The 26,368-nt window shown below is 37.5% G+C and overlaps 1 protein-coding gene across 5 annotated transcripts in view; it reads left to right on the top strand.

The window, feature by feature from the left end:
- CLHC1 (clathrin heavy chain linker domain containing 1) overlaps window positions 1-26,368 on the top strand; it is a 64,851-nt gene that overhangs the window by 29,957 nt on the left and 8,526 nt on the right. For 4 of the 5 annotated variants that reach the window (XM_069071726.1, XM_069071727.1, XM_069071725.1 and 1 more), the window contains 2 exons: window positions 4,790-4,964; window positions 22,572-22,774. In XM_069071726.1, coding sequence (XP_068927827.1) covers window positions 4,790-4,964; window positions 22,572-22,774 — 378 coding nt within the window. The remainder of the gene's footprint in view (window positions 1-4,789; window positions 4,965-22,571; window positions 22,775-26,368) is intronic. The other variant, XM_069071728.1, reaches the window with a different exon arrangement.

Below are 26,368 nucleotides of genomic sequence, written 5' to 3'. Positions count from 1 at the left end.
TTGGGGTTAAGTGACTTGCCCAAGATCACACAGCTAGTAGGGTGTGTCAGGTGTCTGAGGCTGGATTTGAACTCAGGTCCTCTTTGATTCCAGGGCACTTGCCCTATTCACTGTGCCACCTAGCTGCCCCCATTCATATTCTTTGACCATTAATCAGTTGTGGAATGACTTGTATTCATAAAATTTGACTCAATTCTCTTCTTATTTGAGAAATGAGACCTTTATCAGAGGACCTTACTGTAAACATTTCTACCCCAGTTTTCTGCTTTCCTTCTAATCTTGGCTGCAATAGTTTTGTTGGTGCAAAACCTTTTTTATTTAATGTAATCAAAATTATCATTTTACATCCTGTAATGCACTCTATCTCTTGTTTGGCTATAAATCCTTCCCTTATCCATAAATCTGATAGGTAAACTATTCAAGGCTCCTGTAATTTGCTTGTGGTATCACCCTTTAACTAAATCATGTAATCTACTCTTCTCTCCACTTCCATTTTATGGGTGAGTTCATCCTATTCACCTTTGCAGTTATGATTACTGTATATTTCTCTCCACCTACTTCTCCCTCCTCCCCCATTTATCTTCTTCTCTCTCTCACCCTTTCCCCAAAAAGTGTTTTGCTTCTGACCATGGCCTCCCCTAATCTGCCCTCCCTTCGGTAAGTCCTATCTCTTACTCCCATCTCCTTCTCCTCTTCTCTGTAGGGTAAGATAGATTTCTACACTCAACTAAAAGTGTATGTTATTTCCTCACTGAGCCAGTTCTGATGAGAGTAAGGTTCAAGTGTTGTCTGCTATCCCCCCCATCTTCTCCTATGATGTAAAAACTCTTTCATGCCTCTTTTATGTGAGATAATTTACTCCATTCTACCTCTCTCCTTCCCCTTCTCCCAGTGCATCCCTCTTTATCACCCCTTAGTTTTATTTTTTTGAGTATTATCCCATCATACTCACACCCATGCCTTCATTTTGTATATAACTGCCCTAATAATGATCAAGTTCTTAGGAGTTACAAATAGCATCTTCCCATGTGGGTTAAACTGTTTACATTCCTACTGCTGAGTAAGAGCTGAGTGTGATAGGGTCTCTAGCAACCCCCTTTCAATGCTTGCATTCTTCAGCAGATCTGTTATCTTACTTGAATGATACTCCTTCCGCCAGTACAGATCAGAGCTCATCCACATTGTCTCCTCCTATTCAGTTATTTAAGCTTTCATAAAATGTGCATTGAATGTGCATCAACATGAACTGTAGGACTTCTTCCTTAAGCTATCTTAATATTTAATGGCTCCTAGGGTAACATGAAAGCTATCTATCCTTCCTACTTGCTACATGATTTGCCCACTTTCTTTTCTGTCTGTTCATGTTCTTGATACATCTCAATATCTCTTTTTTGCTACACCTTGCACACAAGTCATCATTAGTAGTAATATGTGGTAACCTATTTATAGGTTAATATATATATATAATAATATAACCTATTTATACCCATCATTCAGCATTTTACAAAATTGGTTCAGACCTGTGATTTTATTGGTATAGGAAGAGATCTTGCCAAGTAAATTCTCTCTACTAATACAGATTGTCAGCTTGAGTCTTAGAGAGTTTCTTGAAGTATCTACTGAGTGGTTAAAGAATTTCTAAGGGCCCCAAGCCAGGATGTATCAGAGTCTAACCTTGAATGTAGATTGTTCTATCTCAGAGGCCTGCCTTTTATTTACTGTGATGCACTATCTCTCTCTATGCCTCTATATTGTCTTTTGGGTTACTTGGGATTTTGAATTTTGTAAGACTATGATGTTGCATGACTCATAGCCATTTAGTGTATCTGGAGTTAACAATGATCTCTCTTTTTTTAAAAAGGATTTTTATGGGTATCTTTTTTTTTGTACACCACTGGATTTTCTTTCTCCCTTTGCCCTTCCAGAGAGCCATCCTGTATTATTTAGTAATATTTTTAGTAATATAGTAAATTACAGTAAATATAGTAAATTATAGTAAAGTAATATTTAGTAAAATAGTAATATTTTTAGGGAAAAAGAGGAACAAATTTAAAATAGCAATATATTGAAAAAGTGTGAAAATAGGTGCACTATTTCCCCCCCTTCCCTTCCTGCCCCACAAAGGAGTTGGATGAGTCAGGGGTGTCTTCTTATTTATTTGGGGCCATTTTTTGTTGTTGTTTTATTTTACAGCATTCATTTTTGATTGTTTTGTGGTGTTTTTTTTTTCATTTACATTGTTGAAGTCATTTAGTATACTGTTTTCATGGCCCTGCTTTCTTCATTCTTCATCAGTTAATGTAAATCTTTCCATGATTCTCTGCATTCATCACATTTACTGTTTCTTACAGCATAGTAATTACATTTATACACTACAGTTTATTTATCTCTTTATCAATGAGTTGGTATCTACTTTGTTTCTAATTCTTTGCAACCAACAAAAAAGCTTTGCTATAAATATTTTGATATTTTTTTTATAGGGACTTTCTTATGGATAACCTCCTTGGGGGTATAAGACTAGTAATAGAATCTCTAAGTCAAAGGATATAGACTTTTTAGTCACATTATTTGCATAATTCCAAATTGCTTTTCAAAATGCTTGTACTGATTTAGAGTTTCACCCAACTATGCACCAGGCCGCCATTTTGTCATCTTTGTCAGTTTTCTGGATGTAACGTGAAACCTCAGGGTTTATTTGTTTTTTTTTTTTTTTGGAGGGCATTTGGGATTAAGTGACTTGCCCAAAGTCACATGGCTAGTAAATGTGTCAAGTGTGTGAGGCTGGATTTGAACTCAGGTCCTCCTGATTCTAGGGCTGGTGCTCTATTCACTGCGCCATCTAGCCTCCCCATCAGGGTTGTTTTTATTTTCATTCCTCTTATTATTGGTGATTTGGAGCATTATTTCATAAGGTTGTTAATACTTTGCAATTCTTTGAGAACTGTTTGTCCAGTGATCTCTTAATTGTTAAATCTGATGGCCTTTTCTTAATCCTCATTCTTCTTGACTTTTCTGGAGCCTTTCACACATTTCATCACTGTCTTCTCCTATATACTCTCTCCTCTCTAGATTTTCATGAAAGTACTCTAACCTGGTTCTCCTCTTACCTGTCCAATTGATCCTTTTCAGTTTACCACGCTAGATTGTCCCTTAGGTCATACCCACTAACTTTGGGTGTCTTCTAAGGCTCTATCCTAGGTCCTCTTCTTTTTCTATGCTATCTCAATGATCTCATCAGTTCCCGTGGTTTCAAATTATCTGCCTGCTTTCAGTCTCTCCCTTGTATGCTCTTATTTTCCAGTCAACCTACTTGTAGTTTCGTGAACTCTGCATTCATTCTTCTGACTTCATGCCTTTGCATAGACAGTCTTCCATGCCTGAATCCATATCTAAGAATTCCTGCCTTTCTTCAAGGCCCATCTCAAGTGCTACCTCCTATGGGGACCCTTTCCTGTTACCCCAATCATTTGGGTTCTTGCCCTCCTTAATTTATCTCATATTTACTTATCAATGCACATTTTATATCTCTTCAGAAGAATATAGCTCCTTGAGAAAGGGAACTGTTTTTTGTTTTTGTCTTCATATCTCTAGCATCTAACTTAGTGCCTTATATGTATTAGTTGTTTAATATATATTGGTGGAATTGAATAGTTCAGTAACTTTGATGAGGATATGGAATGGAATAACATTTTCAAAATGACTAGTAATTTCAAACGTCAGTGTTGCAGCAAGCTCCCCAGCATACCCAGGGTGGCTGCCAACACAGGTTCTTAGATCTGCTTTTTAAAGGAAAGCAACTCAAAATGGGTTAACAATCTTGCTTTAATAAATCAAACATATCATTTACCTAGTTCAGGGGAAAAAGTCAGCACCCTGAACTTCAGAGTATACAGACAGGTTACAGTAAGCAAAAGTTACAAGACAGAGAAACATTTCAAGCAGATAGGCCTCCAACTGTCCAACCATTACATCTATACCCAGTCAGTTACCAGAGAGGGAAGCACCAACATCTGGGTTTTTCAAAGCCGGGGGGCTCTCAACGGCTGCCCAGAGTCTCATCTGGTGAAATCACACAACACCTGTCAAAGTGAGCCCCAAAACAAAGCCTCACATCAGGGATTATATAGCCTTCTCCTGGCTCAGAGAATGTAACAACCCTCTTGACCCACTGCCCAATCACAAAGTATCTCCTGAAAAACAAGCCTCCCACCACAGGCTCTAGGTGCACTTAACCTAGGGGCAGGGAAGATCTTACACAATACAATCTTAGAAAGATGGCAACAACATAAATTTACATTCCCATTACAGTCAGCTCATATCAGTTATAGTTTAAACTGTAGAATAAATGTTAGCCCTTTCTTGAAAATTAGAGTATTTAATAATTCTTAAGCTATAAAATTTCTTCACAAATTTCATTTTATGTTATTTTTTTCATTTATCTATTTATTCATTTATTGATAACATTCATTTTTTATAATTTTGAGTTCTAAATTCTCTTCCTCCTTCCAGTCCCCTCCTTACCCATTGAGAAGCAAGCAATATAATACCCATTATACATGCGGAGTCATGCAAAACATATTCCTATATTAACCATATTGCAAAAGAAAGAAGAAAAGTAAACAAAGTGAAAAATAATGTTTCAATTTGTATTTAGGGTTTGTTCTCTTTCTGGAGGTAGATGGCATTTTTCATCATCTTCACAAATTTTAAAAGAACACCCACTAAAGTATGAAAAAATAATATTGGCTAAAACATTTGACTCAATAGTTCTTTTTTTTTCCCTCTCTAGATGTTGGTAAAATTAAAGGGAAAACTCTTCCTTTACTATTATTCTTTGAGGCTCTTTTTACTACAAGTCGTGCTGCTAAAAAATCTGTTGATGCTTATTTGACTCTGGAAGGAATTAAATGTGGATTATCTGAAAAACGTTTGGATCTAGTTATACACTGGGTGACCCAGCAGAGGTAAGTGAAACAGGGCTAAACTTATTTTGATATGATTTTTAAAGGATATATACTAAGCTCCTTAAAATTTTTATTTTCACATTTTTAAGAGAATTATTTTCAACCCAGAATTTTGATCACTGAATAGTGAATCTAGTTGTTACTTCAGGACTTTATAACAATTAGTCAGTCAAGAAAATCTTACTGAGTACCGTGACGTCACTATTAGATCATTAGCAAGAGAAGTAAGGACAAGAAATCAAATCAAGTTAGTAAGAATCTCAGAGATTCAAAGGAAGTCTGGGAAACTAGGAGAGATGGCAAAAGGGGATAGCCAATTATTAGTATAAGGAGTTGGGAGATGGAGTGTGGTGGTTGAGGAATAATAACAAGAAGGTGAATGTGTCCCTGGATTGTAGGGATATTGTAAGGACCCTGAATGTAGGGTACATGACATGGTTAGACTTGATCTTTACGAAGATCAGTTAGACAACTGAGTAGAAGGTGGATTGGACTGGGGCGAAACTTAAGGTAGGGAGACCAAGTAGAAGGCTACTGTGATATTCCAGGTATGAAATGATTAGGGCCTGCACCAAGATGGTGACAGTGTCAGAGGATAATTTTATGAATTATGACTGTAAAATCAATAAGACTTGGTAATTGATAGGATATGTGGAGTGAGTACCAGCGAGGAGTTGAGGTTGACACTGAGGTTAAAGCATGGATGACTGAGAGGACAGTGGTGCATTCAATAGTAATAGGGAGTTCAGAAGAAGGGAGAGTTTGGGAGATGTGACATAAAAAGTTTTAGAGACATAGTTTCTGGTAATTAATTATTTTACTAATCATGCTAGTGTTGTGGCATGGTTACCTCAAAAGAATTCACAGACTCAGACTGTCTCCAAACCAAGTAAAGGTGTTTATTGAGGATTACACTCTCTTAGAAAGCTAGACTCCTTAGAGGATCTAGCAACCTAAAAAACAAGATAGAGATTTTTTTATAGAGCAAATGATGTCATTAACATAACAGAATATATGAATTTTAAAATATAGGAAGGATTTTCTAGTATGGGTGGAATTGTACATATAGCTACCCAGAATGCACATATAAAAGCTCATTGGAGGGGTATTAGTGTGAGATAATAATATTATAATAAGCCTCTCTATGTCAAAAGTTAACCTAAAGGACAGTCTTTGCTATTAGTGCACAGTCATCCATTTAGGAAAAGTTACCTTGTGATTTTGTGGTCAAGCATCCTGCTCAGCATCTTGTTGCTATTGCTTTCTTATTGGCTGGCTGTTGTGGTCTTGTCTAAAGCTAGATGGATTTAGATGATGTCATGAACACACCTGCTATCTTAGTGAGGCATATGGAGAAGTTGGAATATTGGGATTGGGGGCAGTGGGTAGACTCCATCACTATCAGATAATTAATAAAAGGGGTCAGTGGCACTCCCAGATTCCAAAGACCCCTCATGGAACCCATTCAGTGCTTATATACTTTTGAAAGAGTAGGTGTTCCTGAGGATGTAGTTGACTCTGATTGATTAACAAGTAATGAGAGAATGAATATTGTAATTGTGGTGGGTTTATTCTAATGAGGGATTGAGGGAAACACTGATCACTCAGAGACATCTCTTATCCAGACTATCCCCACTTAGGGCAATCTAGACAAAAAGGGGTCTACCTCTACTCGGGTATGGCTCACTAAAACATAATAGGCCAAAAGTCACCTTAGATTAAATTCTTTGTAAGGTTCTGTAGTTGGGTCGGTAACAATTCCAAGATTTCATCTCTGCCCTGCCCTTCAGAGAAATAAGCTTTGACCCAATCTCCAGAGGAGAAAGAGAAAAAATCCTGGATCTTCCCACTATTGACAATTGATCATTTAATAATTATTTCTCTCAGGGAAAAGGTAATAAATTCAGTTCTGTAATTGTTGAGGTTAAGATGTTTATAGAACATCTAGTTCTTGTGTTCAGTAAGCAGTTGTGGATGTAAGGCTAGAGGTTAGGACTAGATAAATAGATCTGAGAATCTTCTTTATAGAGATTATAATTGAATCCATGGGAGTTGACAAGATCTTCAAGTGGAATATAGAGGGAGAAGAGAAAAGAGTCTAGTATGAACCTTGGGCAGCACTCATGGTTAATGGATTGTATTAGATTTAGATGAAGATCCAGCAAAGCAGACTGAGAAAAAGTAGGCAGAAAGATAAGGGGAGGACCAGGAGAGAGCAGTCTCATGAGTCTAGAGAAGCAAATGTCAAAGAGAAGAGAGAGTTCATAGTATCAAAGGCTGAAGAGAAGTCTAGAAGTATGAGGATTGAAAAGGCCATTAGATTTGACAATTAAGTTGTCGTTGGTATGTAATAATAATGATGATGATAATAATAGATACTATTTATGTAGCACATACTCTGTGCCAGGCACTGTACTAAGTGCTTTACAGGTATTTGGAAAGAGAACAGTATCAGTTGAATAACAAAGTTGGAAGCCATACTAAAGAGAATTTAGCTAAGAAAAGACATAAAGATATGGGATAACAGCAAACAGGAATGGTCTAATTAATTGAGGTGTTTTTCTTTTTTTAGAGGGGGGAAGGCAGAGCAATTGGGGTTAAATGACTTGCCCAAGATCACACTAGTAAGTGTGACAAATGTCTGAGGCCAGATTTGAACTCAGGTCCTTCTGATTCCAGGGCCAGTGCTCTTATTCACTGCGCCACTAGCTGCCCCAATATTTTTTCAAGGAAGGGATATATGTAGGCAAGTTTGTTGGCAGCAGGGAAATGGTGTAGCAGCAAGCACCTTAGCATACCCAGGATGGCTGTTACCCCAAGTTCTTTGATCTGCTTTTCTAAAGGAAACCAACTCATCTTACTTTAATCAAACATATATCATTTACCTAGTTCAGGGGAAAAAGTCAGCACCCTGAACTTCAGAGAAAATACAAACAGAGTTTACAGACAGACAAAAAATAAAGACAGTGAAAAGACCAACAGACAGGGCTTCCAGCTTTCTGACCATCACCTTCATACCTAGTTAGTTACCAGAGAGAGAAGCACCAACATCTGGGTTTTCAAAGCCAGGGGCTCAACAGCTGCCCAGAGTCTCATCTGGCCAAATCACACAACTCTTCCCATGAGTAAACTGCAAAGCAAAACCTCACATGAGGGTATATATAGCCTTCTCCAGGGTCAGAGAACACCACAATCCTCACGACCCACTGCCTAATCACGAAGTAACAAGGTGTGGGTGTTCCTGAAAAACAAGCCTTCTGCCACAGGCTCCATGTGACCACATTCAGTCTATTAGAGGGCAGAGTATATTTTCAAATCAGGGAATGTCCTCAAATTCACTCAAGCCTATCAAGGGGCAGGGAAGATCTTCAAATTCCCATTATCATCACATATAGCCAGTAGACAGGGAGAGATTGATGATTAGTGACAGTGGGAATAATAAAGGGAGCAATCTACTGGGGGAGAAAGGATAAAATGGGATCAAAGGTAAATGTAGAGGGATTAACCTTTTCTAGGAGAATGGCGCCCCCATTTTGTGAGACAAGGATGAAGGAAAGAGATAGTGGGGGAAGACATCTGAGTGATAGAAGATGAAGAGGAGTAGAAAAGAGGGAGCTCTTGGCAAAGGGCCTCAATTTTTTCAGTGATACATAAAGCAAAGGTCTCATTTAAGAAGTTGGCAAGAAGGTATTCCATGAGAGATTTAAGAAAGGATGAAAAAGTGTAGAAAAGTCTCTGTGATGTATGTATCAGGGAGTTGTAAAAGGATTGCCTTACTGCAGTAAGGACCCAGTTGAGACAATGTAGCATAAATTTGTAAGTTGATCTCCTTGGCATGGTTTTGTAATTTTCTCCAGTTTTGTTTAGCGGAATGAGAATAGAAAAAAAGGGCAGAGGATGGTGGGGATTTGGTAAAGCATGATCAGTGATAGGATAATGAAATCATGGACTCAAGAGTAGAAGAGAGGCCATTTTGTCTCAGCCCAGTGGCAATAGCTCTTTCCCATTTTAAGCCTTGAGAAGAAGAGAGCAGACTTTGGCCAGATGATTTGTTCTCATGGCATGGGTTGTTCACCTTCCATCACAGTTTTCCTATAAGGAGATGCAGATTGGATGATCTTCAGAAAGTCATTCACCATTGTTGCAAAGATATATCCTGATGTTTTGTGAGAAAAAGTCATCAAAGGCTTTTAGCCCTGAGATTTGGATCTATTTTCTTACTGTTTCTTGGAATGTTTCTGTGAGGATGAGTTCTTCATTGAAGTTCCTTCTACAGCTGACAATCTAAATCATAATGAGCATTGCAGTTCTCATGTAACTAAAAGAGATGAAGCACCACAGTGTTTGAAAGATTCTTTTCCCTAAAATGACAAAACAACTGTGAGCTTTTGTGTGTGTATGAGTGTGAAGAACATGAAAACAGAAAATGATAAGAATAGAAATCATAGAGAAGCATCAAAGCCAACAGAACCAAATTTTGAATCTGTTGAATGGACAATCATTGAAGAAAATTGTCATGTTTTTTAAAAGAAGAAATAGATAATCTTGTACTTCCAGATTGTTGGAATGGAAAAAAAGTATTTATATTTTCAGAAGAGTACAAAGACTTGAAATGAAAGAAGGTAAGTTAAGATGTAAGGATTGTTCAACAGTTTAGCATTTAGAAGTGACAGCAGGAAAGCATGCCCACGTATGTAAGGAATGGAGTGTCTGTTTAACAATTTCAAAAGGCAGTCATAAAACTACTAGGCAAGTTTCTCTGCAAATATATATAAAAATTAAAAAAAAATTAAGGAACACAGTATTTCTAAAGCCCCTACTAACAGATTTGTGAAAAGATTCTATCAAAAGTTTTCAGCACTATTTACAACATAGTAAAATGTAATAGGCCTTTAATATTGAGGGAACAATAGAAATACAAGAAAAAACAAGATATAAGGAGTTGTTTACCTATATAATATGATCCACAAGAATAGGCAGATGTCGGGGTGGCAGGTGAGTAAGAGCACCAGCCCCAGAGTCGGGATGACCTGAGATTGAATCCAGGCTCAGACACTTAGCACCCACCCAGAAACACCGGGCTGTGTAACCTTGAGCAAGTTACTTAACCCCAATTGCTTTAAAAAAAAAAAAAAAAGAGAATAGGCAGATGCCACAGTGAATAGAGCGCTGGGCCTAGAGACAGGAAGACCTGAGTTCAGATTCCTCCTCAGACACTTCACCAACTGTGTGACCCCAGGCAAGCCATTTAGTTTCTGTCTCCTCATCTGTAAAACGAGAATAATAATGATATCTACCTCCCAGGGTTGTTGTGAAGATAAAATAAGAAAATTTGCATAGTGCTTTGCAAATTTTACAGCATCAAATAAATGCTATTATTACTATTAGTAGCAGAACATATTACAAAAGAAATTAAGATAAAAATAATTAAAAGTATTGTAGAAAAGAGCGAAAAAATCTATATCATAATTGACAGGACAAATAAAATTACAAAGAAGAACAGTGAAGGGATTTATCTCCAGAGCTCAGTTTAGTCAGCTACTACACAGGTAATGTTGTTTATTGCTTTAAAATAATTTGCATTTTCAGTACATATATTACTTCTTCTTTAAATGATTGCAGCTTTATTAATGAATATATACTTGAAAGTAAACTTAATTTCATTTTGTTCTGATGGTGCTAATACAATGCTGGGAAATAAAGTTGTTAGATTCCCCATAAAACAAATTGATCATTTAAAAAATATTTCTATATAAAATTTATTCTATTTATCACCAATCTAATAAAAACCAAATGTATAGTTTAAAAAAATTGAAGTTTTTAAGACTGGGATAGTACTGTATAGAACTCAGATGAGCAAGATGTCATTTATTAGCTACTGCTATATGGTGAACATATATACTACATTTTACTTACATTTTTCTCTTATTCTGATTTAGCAAAGCAATTACCTAACATTAATTTCTTGCAATATCTTGCTTTAATAATTAACATTCTTGAGCAATTTTTATTATCTTCAACTGCATTGCAGTTACATTCTGAAAGTGCAAAAATTAATATGCCCAATAAGAGCTTTGGAAAATGTAAAAATTAGTATTGGGAAGCATGAATCTCAAGTCGAAGACTTAAGTCAGATAAATTTTAAAGACATTTTCATAAAAATAATCATTTAAATTTCATAAGCATAATAAATTTAATGTTCTTCCCAGGAATGATACTTGAAAATAATTCAACAGATGAGCTTAATCTTTTACAGAACAGAAATGATGGAAGCATTTCAAATTATTTTTTATTTATTAGACTCATGTACTTGATCTTATGAAAAACTTAATTCAGCATGAATAGCTGGTGAAAAAATATTTAAGTGAAATTTGAAAATAAGAAATTGATTTTAACAACTTTTGGAATTTTATAGATATAGAATTAGACAATGTTCCAATACCTGTAATACAAAACTATACAAAAACCAAAAAGATAGTTTTATTGCAGTCAGTAGTGAAATTGAAAGAATTTTCAGTTTTGTGAATATAATTTATACAAGGGTGATAAGTAATTTAACTGGAAATCACATCAGATTTATTGACTGATTTTTTTGGGGAATGAATTAACATATTGGGATAGAACTTCATTCATCAAATCATGGTCAAATTATAGCTACAGGTTGGGTAATGCATACAAGAGTAGAGCAAAAACCAACAGAAGCATTCTGTGAAAATCAATTGGCTATATGAAATTTACAATAGAGTATAATGTATTTTATTATTATTTGTAAAATTTGTGCCAACCATCTGTAATGTAATACCAAGCAAAGGCAACTTCCCAGGTTCAAAATACCAGCATAGGTGCTCTCTATTTTATTTCAGTAACAAACCCAGAACAGGGAAGATCAAAACATGACATCATTCAAAATACAGCATTTACTAAGTGTGATTAAATCATCTCCAAGGCCTACCCCACCCCAGGACTTTCCAATCATTCAATCAATTACAAAGTCTCTGTTCCAAATACTTCTCCACCCCTAGGCTATACCTTAATTAAGTCCACCACAAAGCCCCTCTTCTCAAATGGAGATTAGTTTCCAAACATAAGTAAAATACATTCATTTGCTCAACCATAGAACACAAAAAGGTCAAAAGTTCCCCACCCCTGGATCACAATTGAATCTACCCCAGAGTTACATCAAGTTTAAACACAGCACTTAATACCCAAATGGAGGTCTTTTCTTCATTTTGACACGAGGCAAGTTCTCAGCAATCTTAGTTCCTGGAGAGACAAGGCTTAGCAAGGCCATAAGATACATTGCCAGTCCCTTCATGAATTTATCCTCTGTCTGTAGAACAGTCCTAGAACCCCTGAACACATTAGCAAAGCCCTCTCCCAGGATTTCTGTAAACATACAACAAGAAAATCCTTCTTCAGGGCTTCTGAACCAACAGAAAGGCTCCCAGACCCCTGCAACAACAGCACTGTCCTTCACCAGTGGACAGTATTCATTCTGTCTGCCGGACAGTCTCCAGACCCCTGCAACAACAGTACTGTCCCTCACCAGTGGACAGTATTCACTCTCAGTACTGTCCCTCACCAGTGGACAGTATTCACTCTCTGTCTGCAGGACAGTCTCAGGCCTTCTTAACCAAATGCCAGGTTCCAGGACTTCTTCAACAGGACAGTCTTTCACCAGTGGACAAATCTGGCAAAATAACATCAAAACAGACAGACAAAGTACCAGCAAAACAGCCATGTCTCCTCAGTCCTTGGCAGCTCAGGGGGCAGGTCTCAAAAGTCCAGGGCAATTCAAAGCGGCCACCAGCAATCTCTTAGTCTCTCCCTCTCCACGAGGTGCTGCTTCCAAAAAGAACTTCCGCCTCTCTCTTGTCTCTCCAAATCTACATCTCCAGCTCCTCCCACTTCAGGACTTTCTTTTCACATCAACAAGCCCATCCCACAGGTGGGATTAACAAACTCTGGGTTTTAATACAATCAATTTGAAAACCAAGCCAATACAGGGGAATCTTTAATTGCCATTACTATCACACCATCCTTTATACCAGTTTAGTTTTATAATAAAAGCATCTACATCTAAAACAAAAAGAGTAGAGGAGAGTATAGAGCTGAATTTATTCACCAAGAGTCAAAAGGGTGAAACCAATGCAAAGGGTGATAAACTGGGAAAGAACTGGAGGATAGAGGGATTTGAAGTCATGGTGAGGACAAAGAATAGGGTTAGGTAGGGGTTATAAGCTAGAGTAAAAGATGATTTTGATCACATAAAAGAATTTCAGAATTTATGAATATGGAAATAGAGGACTTGTGGGTGATGGCAAAATCACGGGGTATGACAATCTCTATGTGTAGCTGAAGTGGGTGAAGGAGTAGGTCATGAGTAATGAGAAAATTGAGAAACTGGGAAGTTACAGTATTTGAGAGAATATCAGTATGTATGTTAGTACCATACTATGAGGGCATGAGTTAAGGGCAAAAGAAAGGTTGTGACTATGAGTGAGGGAAGCATTGAACTCATTCGCAAAGGATGTAGAGTATACTGGGGGTAGGTATATAACAACCACCAGAGTATTGTTTGATTGATAACTATGGATTGAATGAATTTCAAAGGAGAAATTACTGAGTGATGGTAGTAGAGGGAGAGTCTAGAAGTCACAGGGAGGAGCAAGGAGTATGTTGTTGACTCCATCATCACAACTAGTGAATTGGAGGGGAAGGTTATAAATGAAAGTGCTATCAGTACTAGAAAGAATGGTGAGGCTGGCCATGTCATCAGGCAGGAGCCAAGTCTTTGAGTGCTAGAAGTTGGAAGGATAGAGGAAAAGTTTAAAGATGAAAAATGTTAGCTAAAGCAGGCATTCTAGAAAGCACAGTGGAAGGGGTTGGTTCATGAGAAAGGGAACGTTGGAGGGTTGAAGGGAATAGGAATAAGAGAGAAGATGGGGAAGAGGCATAACAGGGTTTATACAGTGATATCCCAGGCTCCAAAATGACTGAGATGGGGAGTATATGACAGGGAAGGAGTATACTAACTATTGAGGAATGAGTTTAAGCAGATTGTGAGTGACTACAAGAGAAATCCATTGAGAGAAGGAAGTGATCAGGCTGTTCAGGGTCCTCCCTCGGTGTACCTTGTGGCAGATGGTTTTGTTGAGTCCTCTGAGGCAGGCAGGAGCAGTGAAGTTAGAGACTGAAAGAATATAGGGAGACAGTAACTGTCAATTTGAGGTAGATATAATTCTGAGTACTGGATAAAGTTCTGGGACAAAGACAGATGCCAGAGTCCTGGATCCAGTGGTGGCACAGGATATCCCGGAAAGACTCAGAATCAAGGAGGTCACAGGCAGATAGGCTAGATAAGAAGTTCCCTGGAAATCCTAGGAGTGAGGGCAGAAGCCAGAAATGAGCACTTTGGGTTCAGGGCTTTTATGGGGCTCCCTTAGAAGTCCCAGGATCAAGGAGGCTACAGGTCTTTAATATTTCTGTGTGAAAATGCATATGTTCAAATGTAAATAGCTAGAAAGAATGCTTGGTTGGTTTTACTGATGTTTAAAGTTAAATTAATAAACACTTTTATATATATGTGAAACACATGTCACCCAGGCCCCAACCTCTGACGTGATGCACTAGATTCACCTTAGGGACATCTCTTTTAATAAACATGTTGGCTCAGACTTCTGACAGGGCTTCCTCTTGGAACGTAAAAATTTGACTCATATTTGTTATCCCTAAATCAGCTTTCAGCTTCCCTTCAAATACTGAATCTGATAGAGTAAAAAATGTGAAGTAAGTTTTATTTGTCCTGGCAAAATGAAAAATAGGCTTGTATCCAGGAAAGGCCAGCTAGGTGGTACAGTGGAGAGAGTGCTGGGTCTGGAGTCATGAAGACCTGAGCTCCAAGGTGGTCTCAGACACTAGCTCTGTGACTCTGGGCAAGTCACTTAACCCTGTTTATCTCAGTTTCCTCATCTGTAAAATGAGCTGGAGAAGGAAATGAACTGGCAAACCATGCCAGTGTCTTTGCCAAGAAAACCCCAGATATGGTAACAAAGAGTAGGACACTACTAAAACAACTAAACGGCAACCACGTGGAGGAAAACCATTTGCTCCTTTCCTGTGGGCATTAAGCAACCTTCCCCTCCTGTGAGTCCCTCCTTCCGTCTGCTTCTATACAAGGTGTCCTAAAAGTCACCCTTGGGACACCCTGTCTAGTATACATGACTTGTGGCCTACAAAGAGGAGATTCAGGTAGTTTCTTCATGTATATAATTCCCTGCTATGTCAATCTTACTTCTCTTTTGAGGCTATATCAGATGTGTATGTATACATACATACATTTACATACACATATATGTATGTACAGACATATACACACATGTATGCATTTATATCTTGTTAGTCATGCACCAAAAGGTACATAAGCCTCTTTTCCGTGTGCTCTGTCCTGAACAAGTTGACAATTCTTGTCCTGGGTCCTCACTGCACCCATTGAAGAAGTCTTTGTTTTAATATTCAATTAAGAGTGCAGCTTCAAAGTTGTATCAGCAGTATTTTGCTTCTACTTAAGAATTTTAATATGAACTTTAAATTTACTCATCCATCTAGTAATTATTAAGTGCCTTCTATGTGCCAAGCACTGGGGTCATGAAGAATGACAAAAAAAACCCCAAACTCCAAAACCAAATCGCCCCTGCTCTTAAAGATCTCACAGTCTAATGAAGGAAATAACATGTGTACAAACAAACTCTATACAGGATAAAGTGGGGATATTCTCAGAGGGAAGGCACTGAGACTAAGGAGGACTGGGGAAATCTTTAGAAGGTGGGACTTGAGCTGAGACTTGAAGGAAGCCAAGGGAAGGCAGGTGGTAAAGGTGAGGAAAGAGAGAATTCAAGCTGTGGGGGACAGCCGGTGAAAACACGTAGTCAGGAGATGGAGCATTGAATTTGAGGAGCAGCAAGTAGGCCAATGTCACTGGATTGCAGAGTGGAGGGGAGAAAGACTGACAAGCAGTAATTCGATACCTTAGGAATGATAAGGTCACAAACCTGTGCTGGCCCTTGGATGTGGCCATTAAAAAGAAGTAGAAACAGAAAGAGAGTCTGAGAAGAGAGGAATTCCTGAGGTAAAAGATTCTGGAGAATATAGGGTTCTTCAAAATCTCAGTGCCTTCCTCTGAGACAATCCCACAAAGAGAAAAGGCCTTCTCAATATGGGAGAGGTGAGCTGTAGCTAAAGGAGATGTCCATTTGAGGGACACATACATATATGAAGAGAGATAAAGGCAAACAATAACAAGCTGAACTTTACATATACTTGGAGAGAAACCTGACTATCTGCATGACTTCTATAGGAAACCATATCAGATAGGGTCCAGTCCCAGACAAAGATACAGACAGAGACAAAGCCTTGATGAGAGAGAAGAAATGTATTCCTAGCCTTGACGAGAGAGGGTAGGAGAGGAAATAAAGATACCCATCCTTAAACCTGGAGACAGACCCACAGACCACATTCACAGCACAGCCCTAAAAGGTAAGCAGTGACTCAGTGTATAAGGAAGTGGCTCAGACTTCTCTTTTCTGGCCACCATCAATCCAGAGAGAAGGTGGGATTCATTATAGGGAAGGGCTGTGTAATGCTCTCTGGAAAGAGCACAAGGGTTGTCCTGGGTACAAGCCCATGTTGTGTTTTGGCCGGTTACATAAAACTTGTCTTATATTTGATACTTCATTAGTCTTAGTGCTTGCAGGAAGGCTGACAGCTTTTTTTAAAGACAACAAAATGGGTCAATCTTAGATGAAATCTTGTTGCAAGTATGATACAAAGAGCTTATTATATAGACGGCCCTAGGATTTATCTGGTCCATTGTATGAGAAACTAGGCCCCAATTGTCAAATAGGTTACACTTATATACATAACCCGTTTATTATTAATTTAACTTTAAATGTTGAAAAAATTGATTAAACATTATTTACAACTATTTATGTTTGACTGCATGAGTTTTAATAAGATTTCCCTTAAAACTTACCAGTTTACATATGCCTCTCCATCACTTTTAAACTTATTTTTATCCCTTCATCTCTCTATATTTATGCATACTTTGTACTTTCATATAATCATAATTGATACCCTATATATTGTTCTTGAGCTTCTGGGGTTTTGGGCCCCATATTATTTCAGATATGTATTTCCAGGTATCTTTATGCTTTCATAACAATTCACAATAATAATAGTTTGCATTTATATAGCACTTTAAAATTTTCAAAGTACTTTGCAATTATTTCATTTTATTTTAACAATAACCTTGAAGGGTTGGTACTATCCTTATTCCCATTTTACAGAAGAGAACATCAAGGCAAACTGAGGTTAAATGATTTGCCCAAGGTTACACAGCTAATAAGTACTTGAGGCAGGATTTGAATTCAGGTCTTCCTGACTCTAGGACCAAAATTCTGGTTATAATGCAATGATGTTAATTGTTTTATAGTACTGAAATTTTTTGGGAGTTTTTATTGGTATAGGAAATTCCTCCTGTGGAAACTCCCTCCACTAAGACCAGCAGTTTTTCTATAACTTATAGTTTTAGAGATGATAGTCTTGGAGAGTTGCCTTGGGTATTGAGAGGTTGTTGTTTGTCACATTTGTCACATGTGAGATGGTCACATTGCCAGTATGTGTCAGGCAGGACTTAGAAACATGTCCTTTTGGCCCTCTATTCACTATGCTGTGCTACTTCTATACATTGATATATTTTAACTTATAATGGTAACTTGCATTTATATAGTGCTTAATGGTTTACAGAGTGTTTTACAAACATTATTTCACTTAATCCTCACCACAACCTGTGAGGTACTATTATCATCCCTATTTTACAGATGAGGAAAATGATACAGATAGCTATTAAGTATCTTGTCTAGGGTGACCTACAGCCAGCAAGTTTCTGATCTAGATTTGAATTTAGGTCTTCCTGACTCCAAGTCCAGTATTTCATCCACTGTGTCACCTATTCATTCACTACTCTAAAGCAACATTATGGTCATTTCCAGTTTTTGTGATAGAAAATAGTATTTCTACAAATATATCTGAGCATATACTTTTTATTTTTTATCATATTATTAGAATTTTTTTCCTTTTTTTTTTGGAGGGGGAAAGGCAAGGCAATCAGAGTTAAGTGACTTGCCCAAGGTCATACAGCTAGTGTGCGTCAAATGTCTGAGGCTAATTTGATCTCAGGTCCTCCTGACTCCAGGGCTGGTACTCTATTCACTGTGCCACCTAGCTGCCCCTAGATTATTTTTCAATTTAAAAATATTTTACTTGTTTTAATCCGCTAAAATCTGTCTTCTCAGTCTCCCACTCCAATTCATTCTGCAACCCTTCCCCCCACTGAAGTGCACACACATGCGCGTGCACACACACACACACACACACACACACACACTCCATTATAAACACATGTCAATCAAAACAAACTTCCATATTGGTCATGATATGTTTCCAAAAGTTTTATTTGGATTTTCTCTTTTTAAAATTCATTTTTTAATAGTAATGAGTAATTAGTTAATCCACTCATCTTTGGAACTCCAAACTTGGGACTGAGTTGCCTTCATTAGTGTGTGAACACAAATTCAGCTAGTCCCAGACCTGGCTCTGCTTCATATCCTAGCAAGCTACCCACTCAGACCATGTTGCCATGAGCTCTATGGCTGCCTGAAACAGAACCCAGATGGTCCTCCAATAATCCTGCCCCCAGACCTTGAGAAAGTTAATCCAGTCAGCTTTGTAGCACCTGCCTTGGAGCTGAGCTTCCTCTATTTCTAGGTGTCCCTGTATTTTATGTCTCGTTCAGCTGTTTCCTCTGACCATGTTGCCAGTGGCCCTGCAGTGGTCTTGTTCTTTCTTTCTTTTTTTTTTTTTTAAAGCAATGGGGGTTAAGTAACTTGCTCAAGGTTACATGGCTAGTTATTATTTCTGGGTGTGGTGCTGAGTATCTGAGCCCGGATTTGATCCAGGTCATCCCGACACTGGAGCTGGTGCTCTTACTCACTGAGCCACCTGGCCGCCCCTAACGGTCTTGTTCTTTTTCCCACATGGAGTAAGTATTCCATATTGAACCTCCAGCAGCCATGCTTGTTGTTTTAGCACTTCAGCCTTGGGGCTGAGCTGCCTGAGTTGATGAGTATTGTGTCTGGATGGCCCTAGACTGACTATACTTCACATTTTGTCCAGCTGTCTACTCTGGTCATCTGGCCATGACATATCCCTACTCTCCATTTTTCAAATGAATATCCAGTGATAATTGTAAAGTACTTAGCACAGTGCCAAGCACGTTGTAAGTGCTGCATAAGTGTTAACTTATTATTTTACCTCTTGTTATGGGGACTGTATTAAACTCGATGCTACTATTGCTTCTGGATCAACTCATCTGTCCTTATGACTTCTAGTACCAAAATTGCCTTTGAGGGCCACCATTCCTCTGTATGTACTATCTCCTTCTAGGAGAATGTAAATTCTAGGGCAAGGAGTATCTATCTCACTTTTGTATTTGCGTTTCTGGTATTTAGCACTATACCTGGCACATAGTGCTTAAACATTCTTTTTTAATTCATTCATTCATGTCCATTGACCATTTATTGGGGGTTGGGTTTTTCCTCTAGATATTTTTTTTATCAGTTCTAAAAATAAATTTTAGATATTGCTCTCTAGTGAATCAGGAGCTCAGTATGACTCAAAAGTATGACAGTCAAGGAAACTCATATGATTTGAAGCTACATTAAGATACTCATAGCTAATATTTATATAGTCCTTTAAGGTTTGCAGTGATCTTTACTAATACAATCTAATTTGATCCTTGTAACAACCCTGGGAGGTAGGTGCTGTTATGATCCCCAATTTACAAATGAGGAAACTGAGGTAGACAGAGGGTAAGTGACATGGCTAGAGTAACTCACAGCAAGTAAGTATCTGCAGACAGATTTGAACCCTGACTTCCTGACTCCAGGTCCAGTGCTCTATTCACTGTGCTATTGGCTGCCTCTTTCTTCAGAAAGAAATTTTCTTCTTCAGAAAATGATGCTATATTCTACTCTGATCAGATGAGAGGTGGAGACTTACATTCAAACCTAGGGACGATATTATAGGATGGAGTCTGATTAGGTGAAGAGAAAGTACAGAGGAGGAAAACTAGAATGAAGGGCTACTAGTTCGTTCCATTTGAGGATTAATTGAAGAGAGTGAGAATGGTTACTCTAGAAAAGAGAAGACTGAGGGTGGTCTTGGGGATTAAATATCATTGTTGTGTTCAAGTATTTGAAGGATTGTCATGTGGAAGACGCATGGCCCAAGAGAGAACTGTGGGAGATACCTCCAATTAGGCTTCATGACTTAAGGGAGTGAGAGTCCAGACAGAGAGGTGGTTAATAGTGTCAAATACTGCAAAGATCAAGAAGGAGGAGCATGGGTAAAATTTGAAAAGAGACAAATTTAGGCTTGATATAAGAGAAGACTTATGGAGTTACCAAATAGAGTTATCAAAAAATGGAGTGGGCTACCTTAGAAGGGAGGGGTCTCCCCCAACCTCTCTGGCAGAGGCCTTCAAATAAAGGCTGAGCACTTGTAGGATGTGTGATTTTGATTTATTGAGGAATCAGACAAGATTGGGATTGAGGGCATAAAAAGAGTCATCGTCCTTTTGGCAAGAGCCACCTTTTTCCCAGAGACTGAAACAAAGGAAATTATGGGGACCATGGAAGGAGGTTTTTAGGTGTGACAAAGATAGAATTTGTAGTAGATAGCTTTAGACCTTAAAGTAGGATTTTAGGTTCTGCTAAGAGGCAAGAGGTTAAAAATTGTTTATGGAGCTTGAAGACAGAGAAGGTTTGAAACAGCTAACTTGGGAAGAAGCAGTTGAAATTAGATAACATGAATTTGTAATGGATCTAGTTAACATTATTACATGAATTCATCCAGAAGCATTCAATAGCAAGAGAGTAGAAAAAGAAAAGGCAAGACAGTGAAGAAACCTAGGTTTGAGGGGTGGCCAGGTGGCTTAGCGAGTAAGAGCACCGGCTCCAGTGTCAGGATGACCTGGGGATCGAATCCAGGCTCAGACACTTAGCACCCATCCAGAGACACCTGACCGTGTTAACCTTAACCCCGACTGCTTTAAAAAAAAAAAAGAAACCTAGGTTTGAGATTTGGAAGATGATGGAGGTGTTATAAGCTTGAGGGTTTTGAAAGGCATGACTGGGATTTAAATACCTTCCAGCAATATTGGGAGACAGCTAGCACTAAAGAAAGGTCAAGGGCTTTGAATTTCTTTCTGCTGGCTCAAGTGGAGCTGTAGCTAGCTCACTAATGATCTTCTGACTGTTATTGGAGCATGAACTGTGATTCTCTTGTTCAGCCTACTTAAGAACTATAGCTAACTCCTGGATACTGTCACTTATCCACAGATACTGTTATTGTAAATGTACTCCTTGTAGATGTAAATAACTTATTATTAGAGTATAATTTATAGAAAACTAGGAATTTGAGTTCATGTCTTTTGAAATTTGATACATTAATTCTAAAAAGCTCCAACTGTTTATTTGACTAACATAAAAGTAAAATGACTATGATCATTCACTTAACCTTCATAAAACAACTCCTTTATAATCACATGGTATTAAGTAAAAACCCATGTTAATTGTCTTACCTTCTGAAACAACTTCACTCTGAGGTAGACAAAGAGATGGTCATTTTCTGTTGCTTCTTTATCTCTAACAGATTTTTTAAACAATACTTTTTTTTCTTTCTTGTTAGCTCATTTTTCTTGACATCTTACTGATGATACTTTCAGCATTTTGCTGGTAATTGATTTTTACTTGTAAACTTTGATGCAATAATAGAAATATCTGGTCAAGGTAACAAAACCAAATCGGAGGAAGAACTGGGTATTAAACACAGTTCTCAAGTCCCATTTTAGTTTACTACCCTTATTCTCATATTACCTTATTGCTTTTGGTATTGTCTGTTCAGTTCTTATAATAAACAAGGAAAATACTATTAGAAGTAATAAAAACTAGACAGGTAGAAAAAGCTAACAAAATCCACCAACTTCATAACTGAGGTATAGAAACACATTATTATCAACCAATATTTATTAAGTGCCTGCTTTATACATGGCAACAAAGTCTAATGAAAAGTCCCAAACTATGAAAGATTCTCATTGTATGTGAATTACTTTTTGCCTGGTAGTTTAAATCTTATCAGAGGAAGTAAGGTTCTAATTTTTTTTATAAGTTTTAACTTTCTAGCATCTTTAATGAAAGTAAACATCTTCCCCACTAAAAAAACGAAAACAAAATCACCATCACAAACCAGATTCAAATGCATTGGCTTAATCCCAAGAATACTTAAGAACACATACAAAATAATTGTGTTTATTGGTTCCTCATTGTCATGGAAAGCTTAAATGCTATAGAAAAATCAGGTTTAAAAACAAAACAAACCAAAAAGAAAAAAGAAAAATCAGATTTTATTTTACTGGATTGTAAAATATTTCAGTTTCATGTATTTACCAGTAAACCTCTAATATGAATTTTACTGATGTCTTTTCCCCAGAATAACATTTTCTGAAAAAGCTGGGGATGTAATTTGCCAATATGGGGAACAGAATCCCTACAACATGTCCAAATGCCTGACTTTAGCCCAAATTATCTACAATGAATGTGGTCTGCACAAGAAAGCTGTTCTTTGCCTATGTAAACAGGGTCAGATTTATGGAGCCATGGAATATATACACCGATTCAAAGACTTTTCTTATGGTAAACAGCAAAATACTTTACCAGCTTTCATTCATAATCTTTATTTTAGGGGTTCTAATTATAAGATAACATGATATTTTAGATTCGATTTATAGAATGCGTTTTAAGCATATATAATTCAAACATTAAATTGGAAAAAATTTATTTTTCTGATCAGTGAATGTTTATTGTGCATAATCAGCTTCCATTAATACTAGTAATAATACATCAATAAGTTAGTCTTTTAAGGGTATAATTAAAAAACAAATCTTAATGAATATGCTTCATCTAGTAAAGCATTTCTCTGACTCCTTATTCTGATCTGGTGGTGATGGTGGGTTCTAGAATGCTATGCCACCAGAACACAAGGTCTCATGGGATCAATGATAGGATCATAGATTTAGAGCTGAAAAGCACTTAATAGCCACCTAGTACAACCCTCTCCATTTATAGATAAGGAAACAGACTTGGAGTTGTCATACAAAGAATTAGTGGCAAAAGCAGGATTTGAATACAGGTCCTATAACTACAAAGTCAGAGCACTTTCCCTTGTACCATGTTTGCTCTCAGGTCTTTGTTGGAAATACTTTCAGCACTTGCTTGAGAATGTATTCTTATGCCTGTTGTTTGAGTCTATTTTATTTAAGTTTAGACTAGTTCATTATCAGAAGGCTAGTGGTCTACCACCCAGATTCCCACACTGAGATTCCTGTCTTTTCCTACTGGGTATGCTTGAATTATAGCATCATAAGATAATAGATTTAGAACTGGAAAGGACCTTAGAGATTATCTAGACCAACCTCCTTCATCTAACAGATGAGGAAATTGAGACTGACAGAATAGAATAAAGTTATAGAATTGGAATCATTGCAAAGAAACTTGGTGACCATTTAGTCCAGCCCATATACAACAACTCATAACATACTTGACATGTGATTATCCACTCATGGCTCCTGGTTTATCCCTCTGGGGCCAGTTAACAAGTTTAATTTCTCTTCTACATCATAGAACTTCAGTTAGTTGAAGACAGTTATCATGATTTTTCTTCTCTCTTTTTCTTCTAAAGAATTCTTTAGTCTGAGCTAAACATATCTAGTTTCTTCAACTGATTCCCATGTCATGAACTCATCAAGGCTCTTCACAATCCTAGTTGCCCCCTCCATACACTCTCCTGTTTGCCTCTGACCATAAATCATGGTGTCTAAAATTGAACACAGCACTCCAGATGAGGGCTGACAAGGACAATGGGACTGTTACTTATTGATCCCTGGAAGCTCTGGCATTCCTAAAAGCATCCCAAGGTTGCATTAGCTTTTTCTAACTCCATATCACACTGAAAACTCATCTTGAGCTTGAAGATAAACCAAAGCTTTCGTATCTTTTTAGGAACAACTGCTGCCTAATCATGCTCTCCCTATCCTGTATTTGTGAAGTTGGTTTTTTTTGTTCCTAAGTACTACAGGGCTTGACATTTATCCCTACTGAATTTCACCTATTTGGTTTAGTAATCCTGTCAAAAAGAAAACAAAGTTAGTCTGGCATGACCAATCTTTAATGAAGCTACAGTGACTCTTTCTAATCATTGCTTCCCTTCCTGAATGTTCTGTATTTCTTTAATGATATGTTCCAAAATGTTCTCAGAAATTGAAGTCATGTTCTCTAGTGTTAAGTTTGCAGACTCTATTCTCTTTGCTCTTTTAAAAATAATCAACATTGTGATATTTCTCCTGTTTTTCTGCAATATATTCAAATATCTGACAATCTCATCTACCAGTTCTTTGAGGACCAAGAATGTAATTCATCTGGGCCAAACGACTCGAATTTGTCAAGGGCAGCTCTCCCTTTACATTTCTTGGGTGTCAACTCTTAGGAAGTGACTTATTTTTTACATTTCCTTTGTGATTGTCATTCTTCTTTGCAGAGAAAACAGAAACAAAAAAAAAAATAGCACCTGTCTCTTCTCTCTGGTGTCAGTTATCATTGTCCCATCTACCCAAAGCAAAAGTACTGTCCCTTCTCTGAACTCCTTTATCTCCCAATATAATCAAAAATGCCTTTTTGTTGCTGTTCTTGTCCTCCTTTTCTAGCCTCAACTCATTGTAAGCTTTGTTGTTCCTCACACTATTTTTACAGGACTAGCTCACAATCTCATTTAATTTTTCTGTCTGTTTCTTTTTAAAGTCTGAGTTGGCTGATGGATTTCCCTGTACATCTATATTGATCACTTTAGTCAAATTCCATTTTTTCTCCTTATTCCAATTATTTCTTTTTGTGTCTTCAGAATTTAATTCTCAAGTATCTCCCATGTCTGCCGTGCTGACTTACCCTGTAGAATTTTAGTCCACGAGATCCTAGCTATCTAGGATGCAGTCATCATTTCCTTCATAAGTTTCAGTAATTTTCACCACAATAGCCAATTCCTTTTTGTTAATGAGAATCAGATCCAGAATATAATTTCCCCTTTGTTGCATCTTCCACCTTTTAAAAGATAAAATGATCTCTGAGGCAGTTCAAGAACTCGCTTTTGTTAGAAAGATGACTGTAGCACGTGCCTAGATAGTTGAAGCCCCTCATGATTGCTGTATTACCCCTCTGTACCAGGCTTGTGATCTGTTTTCCAAACTTCTAATTTCTTTTCTCTTTCTGTTCAAGTGGTTTGTAGTTTAATCCAGTGACAGAGTCATTTATTTTGCTCCCTCCTTTGACCTTCAATGAAATATTCCTCATCATGCTCCCCCTTCTAGTTCTTGGATTTCCTCACAGGAGTATATCTTTGATTATCTATCTATCTATCTATCTATCTATCTATCTATCTATCTATCTATCTATCTATCTATCTATCTATCTATCTATCTTAATTTTGGGTGGGAATATACTTTAATTTATAACACTATCCTACTCCCTTTTATTTATACAATTTCTTTTGAATAAGCTGTACCCACACAGAGCTGTAACACAGTGATAGGTTTCATTTCAAGTCTCAGTGATACTTATGAGGCCAAATTTTCCCCTTTGTTTTAAGATCTTTATTTCCTCTTGTTGGCTTAAATTTTGTGCGTTGTATGTCAATTAACCAGTAAACATTCTTAAGTGCCTACTATTTGCCAGACACTGTGCTAAGAACTGGGGATGCAAAAAGAGGCAAAAGATAGTCCCTGACCTTAACAAGCTTACAGTCTAATGGCAAAACAACATACAAACAAATATATGCAAAGCAAATGATGCAGAATAAATAGGATACAGGGGGAAGGAACAAGAATTAAGAGGAATTGGGGGAAGTTTATAGTAAAAGATGAAATTTTAATTGGGACTTATAAGAAGCCTGGGATGTCAATAGGCAGAGCTAAAGGTGGAGTGTCTTGTTCATGAAGCAACCAGGAAGCTAGTGTCACTGGACTGAAGAATTATAGGGGGCTATAAGGTGTAAGAAGACTGGAAAGGTAGGAGGGAGCTAGGCTATGAAGGACTTTGAATGCCAACCAGAGCATTTTGTATTTGATGTAGAGGCCAATAGGGAGCCACTAGAGTTTATTGAATTGCATGTGTGTGTGTGTGTGTGTGTGTGTGTGTGAGAGAGAGAGAGAGAGAGAGAGAGAGAGAGAGAGAGAGAGAGAG

This window comes from Petaurus breviceps, unplaced genomic scaffold (genome assembly GCF_028583685.1).
Source record: "Petaurus breviceps papuanus isolate PSGF00001 unplaced genomic scaffold, PetGlider_PUasm1.0 90842, whole genome shotgun sequence".
NCBI classification, from domain to species: Eukaryota; Metazoa; Chordata; class Mammalia; order Diprotodontia; family Petauridae; genus Petaurus; species Petaurus breviceps.
The sequence above is the reverse complement of the archived record's forward strand: the minus strand, read 5'-3'. Positions and strand labels throughout refer to the sequence as shown.